At 34.9% G+C, this 16,089-nt stretch overlaps 1 protein-coding gene across 5 annotated transcripts; it reads right to left on the bottom strand.

The window, feature by feature from the left end:
• Window positions 1–2,570: 2,570 nt before the first annotated feature.
• Window positions 2,571–11,502, bottom strand: LOC149255667 (uncharacterized). 5 transcript variants are annotated; one of them, XR_016266399.1, is made up of 5 exons: window positions 11,080–11,502; window positions 9,736–10,931; window positions 9,181–9,551; window positions 3,105–3,316; window positions 2,571–3,009 (listed from the first exon to the last, which is right to left on the bottom strand). XR_016266399.1 is itself a non-coding variant. In XM_089457272.1 (4 exons), exons 2-3 carry the CDS (start codon window positions 9,958–9,960, stop codon window positions 9,213–9,215), a joined length of 564 nt encoding a protein of 187 aa, XP_089313398.1. In that variant the 5' UTR covers window positions 9,961–10,931; window positions 11,080–11,502; the 3' UTR covers window positions 2,571–3,316; window positions 9,181–9,212. The 5 variants fall into 5 exon arrangements, 4 of the variants coding, with proteins under 4 accessions (XP_089313398.1, XP_089313401.1, XP_089313397.1 ...); XM_089457272.1 differs by having other exon boundaries at window positions 2,571–3,316; XM_089457275.1 differs by lacking the exons at window positions 2,571–3,009; window positions 3,105–3,316 and having other exon boundaries at window positions 9,037–9,551; window positions 9,736–10,148; window positions 10,659–10,931.
• Between the last annotated feature and the right edge of the window lie 4,587 nt (window positions 11,503–16,089).

Genomic DNA, 16,089 nt, shown 5'->3' with positions numbered 1-16,089 from the left:
TTTGTTTTCACCAATTTTGCTTGTTGCTTCTACTTTCACCAAGTCTACTTGTTTCTTCTATATTCAATAGGTCCATTAATTACTTTTGTCTTCACCATGCCTACTTGCTACTTATTCCATCACCAGGTTTACTTCTCCCAAAACATGTTGCTTATGAATTCTTCCCAATAACAAACTTGCACAACATACCACGTATCCAATTTTTCAAATTTGGTTCCAAAATTTCTACCATAGGTTCTTAGAGATCTCTTCTTTGTCCCCTTTAGATTTCATAATCTGAAACATCGTAGAAAGAAATTTATAGCAAAAATTTTAAGATAAATTGTTTGAAGCATGTTTTAGGATAATCCACGAACACTAACTTCCTCTATCATACCTCTAATCAAACAAGGTTTGAAATATATATCATAGGTACCTCCAGATCCCTTCTATATGCCCTCCATAATTCATAGTCTAAAACATCTCAGAAATAAATTTATAGAAAAAACACCAAGCTAACCTATTTGAAGTATATTTTATGAGATTTAGAAAGCCTAACTTCCTCATACGATATCTCTGAAGTTATAGTGAGACAAGGTCCAAGTTCTACTACAGTTACCTTGAGATATCTTCTTTGTCTCCTTCATATTTTTTATTTTGAAACATCATATAGAAAGGTATAGTGAAAATACCACGATAACCTATTTAAAATATTATTTATGAGCATTTAAGAAGCCTAACTTGCTTGAACCATATCTCCTGAATTATAGCAAACATAGGTTTGAAATTTTAATCAAAGGTACATGAAATATTTTATGTAGCCTCCAAGTTTCATAATCTGAAATGCCCAAAAGAAAATTTATAGAAAAAATACCAAGATGGCCTATTTGAAGGAGGAGCATTCAATAGGCCTAACTTCCTCAGAGCATATCTTCAAATTATGGAAAAATAATATATAAATTTTAACCAGAGGTACATGAAAATGTTCTCTCTATCAAATATAAGTTTCATGGTATGAAATATTCCATAAGAAAATTTATAGCAAAAATTCCAAGATGACTCATTCACCCCATAAATCATAATTTTTCTTCCACCTTTATACTCTAAGAATCACCCCAAAAATTATTCCTCGTCTCCTCTTGTGACCTCAAATCTCTTCTTGCTTGGATTGGTGTTCAAATGCACTCATATTCCCTTTATTTATGGTGTTTGTACGATCACTTATAGGGATGACTTGTAAAATTAGTTGGGTTGGCCTTCTTGTACTTTGGTTTTGGTTGGGTCATCCTAACAAAATATTCCATATATCCCTCTTCTTATGGAGTTACTAGGGAGTGTCATATACTATTGGAAAGGTCTCAAAATAATATTTCCAACCATATATCCTATATTCTAATTAGAGTTATGAAATTAGAGTAAAAATATATTCAAAGATAGGGTATCCAAATTAGGCATCAAAAGTTCAAAAACAATATTTGCAACAATATTTATCTTGGATATATGTAGTCTCCCCCTATATTTGACATCAATGGAAACAATATTTCCAATATCCCTCTCATAAGAAATCCTTTTTAAACTTCAAACAAGTCATCAAAAGGGGGAAAAAGTATTATAGCGAAAGTTCTCTGCAAATGCATATGAACTGCAACTACCCCTAGGTATAGGGATCTCGCCCATCTTCAATGTGACAGACCTATACCCTTACATTACTGCTAATGTGGAGGAAAACTCGACAGAACACACACGGGACACCCAGGGAGAGACTGAGTCATGGGTCAAACAGATGCCTCTAGGGATCGAACAAATCTTGGATACTCAGGTGGCCAGGCGAACTCAACGAAAAGAGTACTTACAATACGTGGTCAAATGGAAGGGTCGTCCAATTGAGGACAGTTCTTGGTTAGATGTAAGCCAGATTCAAAGCATCGGGTACTCGATTGAAGAGCTCATGGACAGGAGCCATGAGATTCATTCATCCCGGGAGCCTGATGCAGGAGCATCCAACTAGGGAGGCGACAACTGGACAAGCTATTTTGATTAAGTTCACTTTTAGTTAGTTTTATTTTATTTTTTAAATGAAGGTTGCTACAGCCAATGTTTTTATTTGTGAACTGAATAGTAGTTAGAATAGGATTTGTTTAAAATAAGTTAGAAATGAAAGTGAATGAAACTAGAAAATAACTATAATGTAACTGAGGGTGATTCCTCAATAGTATGAGGCTGCCAGCAAGCATAAATAGGCAACCCAGAATCAAAAGTGGGGTTGTTGTCGTCTAGATGAAAAAAAGGAAAGAAAGCATAACTCCGAACATTTTTTTTATGAATTTAAAGAAAGCTTACAGGCATTCACTATTTCAGAAGCAACAAGTATAAATTATTATGCATAGAAATTAAACAACATATTGTGTGGTTAACATTCAAACTGTGCATCGAGAATGAAAGGATCAAATACGACAGAGCCAAACCATCCAGGTACATGACCAAATACATACTATTGATTTAAATTAGAAATTTATAGTGTGTGTGTGTATGTATATATATATATATATATATATATATATATATATATATATATATATTCATCAGGTCCACAGAAGTACAGGACAGAACTTCCATATTCCACACAGGCCTCAAGACACAGAGCCCTCAAAACATAACCAACAGTCCTTCACACAAACGAGATAGGCCGAGGAGGGTTTCCACAACCCAGATAGACCAAAGAAGTACACAGACGAAACAACGGACATGACAACCAACAACAGAAGGCCGAAACACATTCCCATAACAGAAAACAAAATTGACAGGATGGGCTTGTTGCACAGGAGGCAACCAAGTATCGACAGACCAACAAATTGAAACCCCAAGGGTTAAACAACTATAGCCCGAAACCAAAATGCAACCGCAGAGCGCAGTGAAGGAAGGACCCTACCCGATTTAGGCACATCAGATCCAAATCTTCAAGGATGAGACCACAACATTTCATCCCCGAGAGCCAGCCCCTTGCAGCCACAGCAAAGAGGAGAGGGATACCTGCACAGTGACAAGAATATTGTTAGAGAGGAAGCATAGCTATATAGCACACAACAATAGCAGAGAAAAAAAGGAATTGAACCCACGATGAATACCTAAAGGGAAGGCTGGACTCCACAACTGAGCCACGAGTTGAAACCCCAACCTGAGTGCAACCAATGGCCAAAGTGCCATGATACCATAGCTTGCTCACCAGGAGCAAGGTCATTAATAAAAACTATAGGAAAGTGAAAAAGTGGAATTGGAATAGGGTTTTTACCTGTCAAATAAGCAGCCAAGCCATCGACGAGAGTAACAGGCGGAGGGCCTATGAAATGCGACCAAAACCCAGTTAGAAAACATCACCTGCAAGTTGTAAAAGAATCATTCACAGATAGTCGAAATAAGGCATTCCAAGAATGACAAACCAAACCTGAGACCTCCACCGAAAACCAGGTGTACAACAGCCACCAAATCCAACGAAAAATATTCATATCACTAGCAAATGATAGAGGACCGGAACCAGAGAAGAACCAAGAGGATAGCGGGCAACAGAGACCCATCTTCTTTCTAGAGTCGAACCAGACGAGCCATAGAGGAACGGAAGCATAACTCAAACGAACAACAATGCAGATGAGCCTAGGTCGAGCCATACCATAGATGCCGTGCTCACACAAAACGAGACAAACCTCGGTCCGAATGTGCATTGGAGGCACCATAAACCCTCACCAAACCTCGGTGTGTGCCAGCGTGGGAAGGACCAAGGACGGGCCAGCTGCCACGTAAGTCTTGCCACGCAACCCTTTCGGGATCACCATCATAACTCTTCATTCAAGAGGTTTCAATGATTACTATTCCATAATGAAAAAAATTGTATCTTAGGTATCATTTTACAATACAAATGGATTTGTATGCCACATCATTGGTGTTTAGGCATATCTAGTTGATCTATACAACTACATTTGGACTTATAGAAATTTATAATAAAATGTAGAATCTTTTATTCACTGTTGCACAAAGATGTTCTTTATTGTAGTGTTTGATCTTGTAGAAGACGAAGGTACTCAAGAGCTATTTCGAGCTGATTTTGGGGAAAATCTTAATAATGTATGAAACCTTATACCTCGTGCTTTGATTGAATCGTAGAAACACTATGCTTAACACTTATGTGGGTTAGATTTGCAAATTTCCCTTTACATATTTGTGCTTTACCCTTTATTTGATCGATTACCAATGTCCTTGGAGAATTACATTACAAAATTAATGAAGCTAAGAACCATAATATCATAACATATCCTGGAATATGTGTGGAAATTGACTTCAACAAAAGGTTATTGGTAGAAATAAATTTGATGAGTAAAAACTTATCCTTGACACAAAATTCCCATTATAAAAATGTATATTTTCACTATAGAGTTTGTTTTGAAATATGGCATTCGATAGCACATTGCTTAATAGGGCTAAGGAAAACTAAGAAGCACCACTGAAAATCACTTGATGAGTTGGCATCAAGGAAAAAAATTAAGTGGTTAGAAAGGATGACTTGGCCAACTTGGACCCACCCATGGATAAGCCAAAATGGAACTACAGGAAATTGAGAACACCCCATCAAAAGAGTGAGATGTGGCATGATAGTGTAGAGTGGAATGAAGCCAACAACCAACGACAGAAAAAAAAAACAGAACCTCAAGAGCTAGACAAATTAGGATGGGAGGGAGTAGCACATAAATCATCAAAAGCAATCGAAGCTTGGACAATAATAGTGGAGAAGAAAAAGTCTCCTGAAATAGAATAGTTAGCGAAGACAAAAATTTGAACATGTCTTCTAGTCTACACATGTATTGTTTTTATATATATTATTGAATGTAATCAATATTTGAGAATTTTAGTATGGAAGAAATACTAGAAGAATAAGAGATGGCAATATCCAAGCCTATCATTTTCATCTTTGACTATAGCCTTTCATGTAATATTAAATTTCCAATTTTAGTTTTTAAACTAAAAAAGTATTCTTTTAAAACAATGTTGATGTACCAAAGCATGAAAATTTTGAAGGTATCATTCTATCTTAGAATGATACAATGTAAGAAAAAGGAATTGAATTGTAGGTATAAATACACTTTGACTCATTTTACCAACATTATTATTATTTTGATCTAATGATAGTAGAATTGATTAATGTCATGAATATATACATTAAATATGAACATAATTCATGATTTATGCAAGGAAATCCACTATCAAAATAAATAGATTGAATTGAAAGAAACATAGAACTTGAAACCCTCATAATAATGCAAAACACAATAAAGAATCTCTTACCAATTAAATAAGAACTAAAAAATAAAAAAGTCTTACCAAGAAAATTATGAATCTATTATTAACTCTTAATATTTTAACCCTTAAGATCTCTTTGGGAAAGCCCAAGGAAAATGATAACCCTTTATTAATAAAAAACCATGTTATATTGTTAGACCGGGTATTAAAAGAACATAAATGTACAAAAAGGACCCCAAAACATATGTAATTCATGAGACATAAAGAGGGAAACCTTAATTTTTTAAAACCTGAATTTTTATGTGAATTGAGAAACACGTAATCATAGTTATCATAACTATTTTTTAATTTTATATTTAAAAGGTGAGAAAAAGACTCAAAAGGTTTTTTTCTTCAAAAAAACCAAATAAAAACTCAAGGGAATTTAAGAGAAATTCATTTGAATAAAGGTAAATCAACCAATATATACTAACTTGAATATATAAATACTAACTTAAATATGAAAAAGTTTGTAAAAAAATGGATATAGAGTTGTTCTCCTCTACAAAGGTTGTAGTATATAAGTCTAATAAAAAGACATCATGAAATTATACTTTCTATTCAAATAAGGAATTGTTACCTTTTAACAATCTTGATCTCCTCATTTTAAGACTTATTTAGTTACCATGAAATATTTTTGAGCAACCTCGTAAGAAGTTTCTTAGTAACCGAGGAAGAAGTTAATAAGAAAAAGGGAAAAAGAGAAAGACGATGAATTAGTTTTCAAAGAGCAAGAAATGATAAGTATACTAATTAAACAACATTAATTTTCCATATTTGTAGTATCTCTTTTTTTATCATGTTTTTAGCAAATGAAGAATGTGGGTTTGAATTTACGATAGAAGAATTATAATTTTTATAATCGGACAAAAAAATATTAATTTATAATTTAAATTTAGTATTTATATTATTTTACTATATAATTATAATTTATAATTTTTTTTAATATTTTATTTTTTCCTTGCGTTCTAATTTTTTATAGTATATTTTTATAAAATATAAATAATAATTATATTGTTCATAATAACCATATATATATTTTTAATACTATTTTTTTTCTTATTGATTCAAAAAAATTACATTACATCATAATACATCAATTTTTCCCTAATCATGCTACACATTATACAACATTACATTTTTCTTTCTTAGACTTAGATTCCAAGATTATACATTGTCTTGTTCTTGCCTTTCTTTTTCCAAATGTCTATCCAAATTGAGGAATTGTCTGAGATAACCACATTCTTTCCTTGAGATGTTCGATTATTTGTTGGCAACTTGTCACCATTTGGATGGTCTGATTCGTCGGTATATTTTTTCCCACTCTTTGTAGCTGCAAAAATTATGGCTAGATTTGGTGCCATACTAATTGACAGTTTAGCTTCCCCCTGATGGCTGAGATGGCATATCATTAGTCTGACTTGGGTTTGAAATAACAAAGCTAGCATCAAGAGTCTTCCGATTCTAAGAATTAGATTTGGTGCCATACAAATTAACAGTTGAGCTCCCCCCTCAATGGTTGAGATGGCATATCATTAGTCTTACTTGGTTCTGAAATAACAATGCTGTCATCAAGAGTCTTCCGATTCTAAGAATCACCTGACCTGTGAGTCACAATGGACTTAGAACCATTCGATCATTTTGGATCTTTCCATCTACAATTTTTCTTCTTTGCTTCAGAGTGTAAAGAGGTTCCTTGTGAATATGGGCAATCATTCTCTAGGTGTTCTTGCTGCTGGAAAGAACTATAACAAAAAGTCATATTTTCATGATCCACCTTATGGGAATAAACCCGATCTCCCCATTTAATGAGGATTTTATCCAGAAAACCTTTATTAAGGCCCACTTCAACATAAACGTGAATGAATGTGTTAATTCCTTTTAAAATCCTTTTTGAATTAAATCTTTATGAAGTGGCCTAAAAAATTTCCCAAATCTTCTAAAACAGTTGGATGTGTCAAATAGATGGGAAAATTAGGAAACCTCACCCATACTAGAGTTTCCAGATTTGAAATAGTTAGAAGATTAAAATTGGGAAGCCAAGGTTGAAGGGAGAGACTAGATTGACCCCAAAACCAAGGCCCCTAATAAAAAAACCTTCTGTTGGTCCACTATCTTTAGAAAAATAACAATAAAAAATCTTTTTGAGCAAAAATGTACTGCAATGTCTGGAGACCAATTATGGTGAACCCACTCCTTGAAAGCCAATGAAGAAGGCTAGAAATAATTGAAATGAGATATAAGAACTTTCTACTCATAGTTTGCAACTATGAAACTAATTGAAATATTTTTCACCTCAAGAGAGGGGGTTTCGACTAACTGCTCAACCACAAATATTGATCTGAAGAGATCTTTAAGGTTAGATGAAGGAGGCCTTGGTTTTAGATCATATTTAAACATTCTTGGTGGGGTGAGATGGATGCACCTTCCCCTTTGCCTCCACCTTGAATTCTTGCTACTGTGTAAATCATGGCATCCATGAAAATCTTGTATTCACTGAGGATTGAAATGCCTTCAATCATTAATTTCTCTTGAGACAAATGTGAATTTGAAAACCTAGTGGAAGGATTATACCTCTAAACCACCACAACCCATCATGGCATCCTTGAAAATCTTGTATTCGTTGAGGATTGAAATGCCTTCAATCATTAATTTTGCTTAAGACAAATGTGAATTTTGAAAAGCTAGTGGAAGGATTATGCCTCTAAACCACCACAACCCAGGTCTGATATAGATAAAATCACATCTTAGAAGCTTTTTTGCATCAACCAACTGATATTGCACAAATTCTCATTTCCCCATCCCCTTAGCCTAGGTTGAGAACTATGTTCTTGTGATGGTGGAGGGATCATTGGATCACAACTGCTTGAATTAGGACCTATTCTAATCCTGAAATTGTCATCCTCCATGAATGGGTGAAAAGAATTCATGAGGAATGTGCATCTTCTCTTGTACCCTTTTCACAAGCGAGAAAATAAGATACTAGTTTGAAACCTGCAAACAAATTGATTCCCCTTAGATTGGTTTCACTAGAGTTGGGAAACTCTCGAGATATCAGCTCTAAATTGTTGCAAACCCTGCATTTCCAAACCCTTCAGCGCCGACCATTCGTGAAATCCTAGAAGAGCAATTTCTTCCCGATCTGTGGTTCAAACAACAGATCGTTTTTTCACCGTACTAAGATTGTTCTTAATAACAGTGTTGTTTAAAATTACTTTTTTATTTTTTCATTAGTTAAACTAAAACTTTATATCTATATGATAAGCCACTTTAATGTAAATTTAAGCTAGTTTAAAGAATATAATTTAATTAAAATTTTTGAAAATTCATTTTTATTATTTTAGTTTTAAATAGATTTAAAAAAAATATTAATTATTAAATTTTACAAATAAGAAAAGAACAACTTATTAAAATTGAAAATGAACATTCATGATTGAACACTAAACTTCACATGTAAGTGTGGTTCATCGTGAGGCTAAGATAAAGAACGAGATGAAGGCAACAAATTAAATAGAGAAACCGATCATTCGAATTGCTAGAAAAAAACAACCACTATTGACCAAAGGAAATGGCCCAGTGAATTGTAACCATCTCCTTTGGTCAATAGTGGTTGTTTCTTCTAGCTATTTTAATGACATGTCTTTCTATTTAACTTATTGTCTTGATCTGGTTCTTCATCTTATCGTGACAATAAATGACACTATTGGCTAAAAACATCCACAAATAAATTTTGATGTAATTATGGCCGAAAATCTATCTCACAAATTTGATATTAATGACATAAACCTCGATTAAATTATGAAAATCTAATTCCATCGCAATTAAATTATGAAAATCTATTTGCATCAAATTTCTTATTGAAGGTAAATGACTCACCTGACCCTGAAAGACCAGGAAGATTCACACTGTTAGCTATGGCTTGGAAAAGTCAAGTGAAGGAGAGCAAGATGCAGAGTGACACCGCCACTAACATTACGACAATGGTAGCCTTTTGTGAAATCTAAACGCGGTATTCTTCCTGTTGAGAGAATTTGAACACTATAACGACAATAATTGCTGTGCTCACAAGCCCAGGCAGCACGAATATACTCCATTCTATTCGGCTCCTCGCGGAAGACACAGCAGCTAGAATCCCGGCCTGACTCACGGCATAAATGTTCAAAGAACTTGTATATGCCATATGGCCGGTTAGAATGGTCCCCATCTAACTGCGAATTTTGTCCATTTTCGTCTTCGATTGGCATGCTCTGGATCGAAGCACCTCATTATTGTTATGAATTTGCATGAGCTAAAAAAATCAATTTATGAATGACGAAAGATATGAGCTTGAGATCTGGAAGCATTCCCAATTCCTATTTTCTAGCAATTTCAACACCATAATAAAAGAAAAGGTATGACAGTTTATGCTGAACTTTAGGCCCTGAAGCTTACCATACTTGATGCGTAACCTCTCTTTTGAAAGCAGACAGCACCCATTATTGGGCGAAGAAGTGCGAAATTCTGGGGACATGATGTCGATCTGGGGATTTCCACAGCTATGGAGGTGACAGAAGGGTTGAAAACTGAAACTGGGCAAATAGAGAAACCCTTACCCTGGTCGACTAAACCAGAGCACAACACGGACCAGAAGGAACAGTTGACGCCAAAGCTTAACATGCTGCTGGATGTTCTAAACGCCGTCAAATCACAATGTCTGTTGCAGCTGGATGGGCCAGTTGATGCAGAAGCGTTCTAGATTCCCCCAAATCCCAAGTTTTTTTGAAGCCTGAAAGTCTAGTTGAAGCAGAAGCTTACAATGCCTCACGGATGTTCTAAATGCCGTCGAATCACAATTTATGTTGCAGCTGCGCACGAAAGGCATGGATCTATATAGATATTGAAATAACTCGAAAGACATGCCAAAAGAGTTTTGGGAAAAAGGCATCACAGAAATTCTTCTAAATTAAACTCTTTTACAAATGTTACTCTCCCAACATTTGTGCAGCCAAATGTAGATCTGCTCACTGAACTTGAGGACATCCTTGTAAATGGCGACATGATACTGACTGATACATTAAGCTACAGAATAAACTATTGAGATGAGCATCAGACGAACTCAATATGAGGTATACCTGAACTAACCTGTGAGGTTTACTTTACTTTTACTTCAACTGGTGACATGTGTTATGAACTAGGCAGAAGCACCTACTCACTATATGTGTCCCCAATCAAACGGTGATCATATATTTGTCAGCTGGACTGAATACCTACGGCTTCCTTCTAAAATGACTCACAAGACTCGCTCAAGGATTGATAATCTCATCACTTGAGTACAAATTATTCACACAGAAGCTAAAGATGAGTATCAGAGTGACCTTTGAAGATGCGTTTCTTAATATAATAATATTCAACAAATGGCGTCCTCGAACAAGACCAAATGAATGAACAGAGCAGCACCGCCGGATCGGTCAAAGCACTGATCGAACTTGTTTTATTCTCTGAAATATACCTCTGAAAATGCGCTTCTTAGTATAATATTCAGCAAATGTCGCCCCCAAGCGAAACTGAACCAAGAAAAAGGAAATGAATGGACAGAGCAGTACCACCGTAAAGCTCAAAGCACTAATCGAACCCCTCAGTTCTATTCTCTGCAATCAAATGATAACAATACCAGTTAAATAATGTCTTTTTTGCAAGTGACATCTAACCCAACATATATTGTACTCCACTGGACTCTCCTTTCCTTATCAGTTAAATAAAGTTTCACAAATTAAACCAGACGAGTTATAAAGATACCTCTGAAAAAAGAAAGCTTAATATATATCCAGCGAAAGTGTCCCCGGAACAAAACTGGATCGAAATAGAGCAAAGGAACGAAGAAGGCACTGAGCAGAACCAGAGTGGAATGGATGGATAACTGTGAATCGAAACCCTTACCCCTTATGGGGTAGATAATATTCTTTTTGCGCATGACCCGTTAAATAAAGTTTCACAAATTAAACCACTGAAACTAAAGACTAGTTATAAAGATACCTCTGAAAAACGAAAGCTTAATATATATCCAGCGAAAGTGTCCCCGGAACAAAACTGGATCGAAATAGAGCAAAGGAACGAAGAAGGGACTGAGCAGAACCAGAGTGGAACGAAACCCTTACCCCTCATGGTTAAATAATATTCTTTTTTGGGCATGACAGGTGGTGAATTACTCACGGGTGTACCCTAAAGTAGTCCAAGGAATGAAGTGGGAGACTGTAGTGCAACGGATTAGAAGTATAGTTGAAGGCTGTGGCTCTAATTGCCCTACCCATTGAGAGGCGGGCCCACGGCGTAGTATAGTACCCTAGGAAAAACCCTCTTGAGGACGCTATTGTATGTATGTCTAATCGTAGACTCATGTCTAATCGTAGACTCCTATGACGTTAGGAGGAGAGCATCCAATGTCTAATTGTAGACCCCTATTAAGGGCAGCCAATCCTTAGATATAGGCTCGGGGCATAAGTGATCTATCCCGTGTGCATCGTATATATTGAGTCTTGATACGCACTAATAATAGTTTTAAGTTTACCGTGTCTTAACAAATTTATTTTGATATAATATCAATAGGTAATTAGATTTACAAAATTTGATTTAATTTTGATTTACAAAATGTTAATGTTTATTTTCAGATGATTTAATTTGTTTAGAATTTGGCAAGAATTTATTGAAATCACAGGTTTGGGTGGTGAACTCTTCACAATCGAAGCGCTTCAGTGGTTTTTGAGGGTGCTCAATACATATATGCAGTGAAAAAACCAATTTAAACAACACAAATCAATATTTTGCCACAATTTTTTCCCCAAATACTCACTGGAAACTCCAAAAAATCGCACTTAAAAACTACTCCAATATATATATATATATATATATATATATATATTTTTTTTTTTAACAAAATCAATTTAACATCACGAGATGATAACTCGGTGAACAAAATGAAATAGATTTAATATAATATTATTTCCGCATAAAATGTAAAAACAATAAATAACGAAATACAATTATATATATATATATATATACATATATATATATATATACATATATATATATATATATATACATATATATATATATATATATACATATATATATATATATATATACATATATATATATATATGCTCGATCGCATTTGATTTCTCTCTTTGTGGCATTTGATTTCTTGGTTCGCCTTCAGTGGTTCACATTTGATATCTCTCTCTGCGGCATTTGATTTCTCTTGTATTCACTCGAATATCATGACCAATTTTCTGTGATGTTGTGCCTAGTCTATCACGCATAGAATGAGTCTATCATGACCAATTCTGTGGTGGAGTTCCTAGTATGTGGCATATACAGTGAGTCTATCATGACCAATTTTCTGCGGTGGAGTTCCTAGTCTGTGGCGCATACAGTGAGCCTATCTCATGTGTGAGTCTACGGTGCAAGCCTGCGAAGACATTTGATTACTCTACAGTCCAAAGGGATTCGATTTCTTTGCATAGCTTGATTTTCAAAAATATCTCTCTGCGGCTCGCTCGTAATATATCTATACAACTTCCTGTATTTGATCTCTAACACTTTGGTGAACTTCGACAAGAACTTTGTTATGGTTCTATGGTTCCAATAGTATATATTTTCATGGTCGAGTAATCACACTGATCTTTGGCATAGGTGAATCACATTGATCTCTGCGGTAGGCGAATTTTTTGTGGTCTATATAAAATTAGCGACCTATATAAACACTGAAATCTCTAAGGTGGTATATATATAACTTAGCATTTTGGTGGTGGGTATCTAAACTTTGTGGCATATTTAAACACAGAACTCTGTAGTGGCGGATCAAAGTCTTTTGCTTAGATTTAAGCAAGATAATACCATGCGATTCAAGTGGTTCTTCTTTGCAGTGGTTTGATTTTCATTTGCGGCCGAAGTGATTTCTCTTACAGATGCATACATTCCTACTTACCCTTTTTTTCTTAAGTTTTTCTTATTTACACTATGAGTACTTTCTGTCACATTTCTAAACCTCCTCTAGCAAAAGGAGACCAAGTAAAATTACCCTACATAGTTTTTATAAATACATTGAATCATTAGAAAGACAAAGAGAAGAAAGAGAACCATTTTAAACTAGAATTAACTACAATGCTTGACAACAAATCACTAGAAGATAAAATAATCACACTCCAGACTAAACTCCATGGAATGAAAGGTAGAATTCAAGAAATAGAACATACTAAACAATCAATGGTTCAAGAAAATGACACCTTGAAAAGCCAGATTAAAAATATAAAATAACAACTACATAATAACTCATCCCTAAATAACACAGGGAATAAATTAGATACTAAACCCACAAAAGAAGAAATTAATAAACTAATTGTACTCGACGATGAGCACCACAAAAGAGCCTTACACCTTATAATTGCTGGTATTGAAGAACAAAACAATGAGACACATTAGAAATAGTAAAAGAAGAATTAAAAACAAAATCCCAAATTCAAACAACTTATCTCACAGAAGAAACAAGGGTAGGAAAGATATTTGAGCATAACCAAAGACTAATCCATGTCAAGGTTAGGTGTAATGACCATAAACTAGATATACTCAGGAAATTTCCAAGATTAAAAGGATCATAAATCTTTATAAATGAAGATCGCATTCTAGAAAACCAAGATGAACTTAGGAAAGAAGTCGAAAAGGTAATGAGGCAAGAAAAGAAGGGAAATGAGCAACCATTAGGAATAGGAAAGTTATTATTAGAGATAGAGTCCCAAGCATGAGTGATAAATAGGGACTAACATCACTTCGGATCCTCTTCTGGAATTTTCGTGCTTTTCCATGGTGTAAAGGTCCTATGTTAAGTTGGATATCGAGTTATATTGATATTATTCTTTTAGTTGAAACTTGGGAGCATGACAATTCTAGGGTCCTTCACCATGACTTATTCACTATTTGGTCAGCTTGGAATAAGAAATCCTCCCAGAGGGTTTTGGTGGTATATCCTATTATATAAGGAACAATGTTTCCTCTCACATCCGACTTCATAAAAGCGACCCCTTCAATTAATACATTTGGATCGAGATCATTGATTCTACCATTAATAAGATCTTTCTTGCAATCTGCTATTTCTCTCTTATATACTCTACATCTTATAAGAAAAACAACTTGGATAAGAATTGTCTTTTCAGTACCTTAGAAAAAGACATCTACAACCTAAGGAATGAAGGCAATATCATTTTTCTTGGGTACTTTAATGCTAGAACTACTACTAACCAAGTTATTCTGTTAAGTAAGAACTCTAACCCTGACCCCTTGTGGCTTGATGAAGATGGTAACTCAGCTAATAGATTCAAAAGAAACTCTGAAGACATGATCGAGAACTTATTCGGCACTGAGCTCCTCAAACTTTGTAGTTCACAAGACCTAATCATATGTAATGGTATTAACCAATGGCCTTCCTTCGGTCACATGACCTATTTCCATGGGCTGGGTAGCAGTGTTGTGGATTATGTGATTTATGACACCCACGTCCTCAACTGTATTACAAACTTTGAGCTACTTAGCGGGTACGAGCCTGAATCTGACCACAAACCTTTGTCTTTATCCCTTAATCTTGTTATGCACACCACCCACATGCAGGAGACCAGTTAAAGAAAAAGACATATTCGCTTTGATAGAAGTAATGTCGACCTTTTCTTAAGGGGTTTAGAAAGGGATTTAGGCTCCCTGACTTATAATAACAACATTGATCAAATTTATTACCATTTTACTACTACCCTTTCCACTACCATTAGAAAGTTCTCTAATGAGACTTCGTATAAGCAGAATAATAGAACTTCCAATCCTTGGTATGACAAGAACTGTAAAATTTCCAGAAAGCGATCAGAGATGCTCCTAATGAAATCATTAAGCTCTAGAATATAAGTATATACATATCTCTCATCAAAAGGAAGAAGAGATCATATATTAATAAGAGATAAGAGCATCTTCTCCACCTTTCTAAAGTTGCACCCAGAAACATTTGGCAGAATATTCTTGTTTGTAAAACTAAAGATAATCATTCTATCCCCTTAGAAAAGTGGGACAACTATCTCAAGAAGTTATATGACTCTCTAGACACCATGGGCACCATTTTAAACACTCCTATTAAGGATGATATATTTTCTCAAGAAGACGTTGAGTCTAGGATTAATAAGCTCGCTAATGGGAAAGCTAAAGATATTAAAGGATACTAAGATGAGATCTTTAAAATGGGAAGATCTATCCTCATTCCTCATCTCCACAAGCTTCTCAATTTGGCTGTAAAGCATGGCTTCCTTAAGATGTTGACACAAAGCCTTATTTTTCCTATATTTTAAAATGGGGACAAAAGCATTACCTCTAATTACATGACCATTATGATTAGCCACATCCTAGCAAAGCTATATGGGCTCATTTTGGAAAAGAAGCTTAGCCCTTGGCTCGAAAACCATGGTATAGAGATAAAGAGAAAGATGGTTTTAAGAGACATCACTCGACTATCGACCATCTTGTCACTCTCAAGATCATTGTAGAGGAATGTCGCAATAGTAAAGTTGATATCTTATGTTATTTTGTGGAATTTAGAAAATCTTTCGACATTGTTCCTCTAGATAAGCTTTGGGAGAGACTTGAAGAGATCATGGTTCCTCATGAATGGAGGATTGCTATGATCCACCTCTACGAGACTGTCATAGCCAAACTTAAGACCAACGAAGGGTGGTCTAAAGATATGAAATGAAATATCAAGGTTAAGCAAGGGTGTCC

Source organism: Pinus tabuliformis, chromosome 7 (genome assembly GCF_031772625.1).
Source record: "Pinus tabuliformis cultivar Carrire ecotype Pingquan chromosome 7, CPIR1, whole genome shotgun sequence".
In the NCBI taxonomy this organism is placed as follows: Eukaryota; Viridiplantae; Streptophyta; class Pinopsida; order Pinales; family Pinaceae; genus Pinus; species Pinus tabuliformis.
This window is presented reverse-complemented; position numbering and strand designations above follow the sequence as displayed.

Coding starts and splice junctions, on each gene's coding strand:
- LOC149255667 (XM_089457272.1), bottom strand. CDS start 9,960: ATGTTAAGCTTTGGCGTCAACTGTTCCTTCTGGTCCGTGTTGTGCTCT. Junction 9,552..9,735: donor GAGGTTACGCATCAAGTATG/GTAAGCTTCAGG, acceptor GCTTCGATCCAG/AGCATGCCAATCGAAGACGA.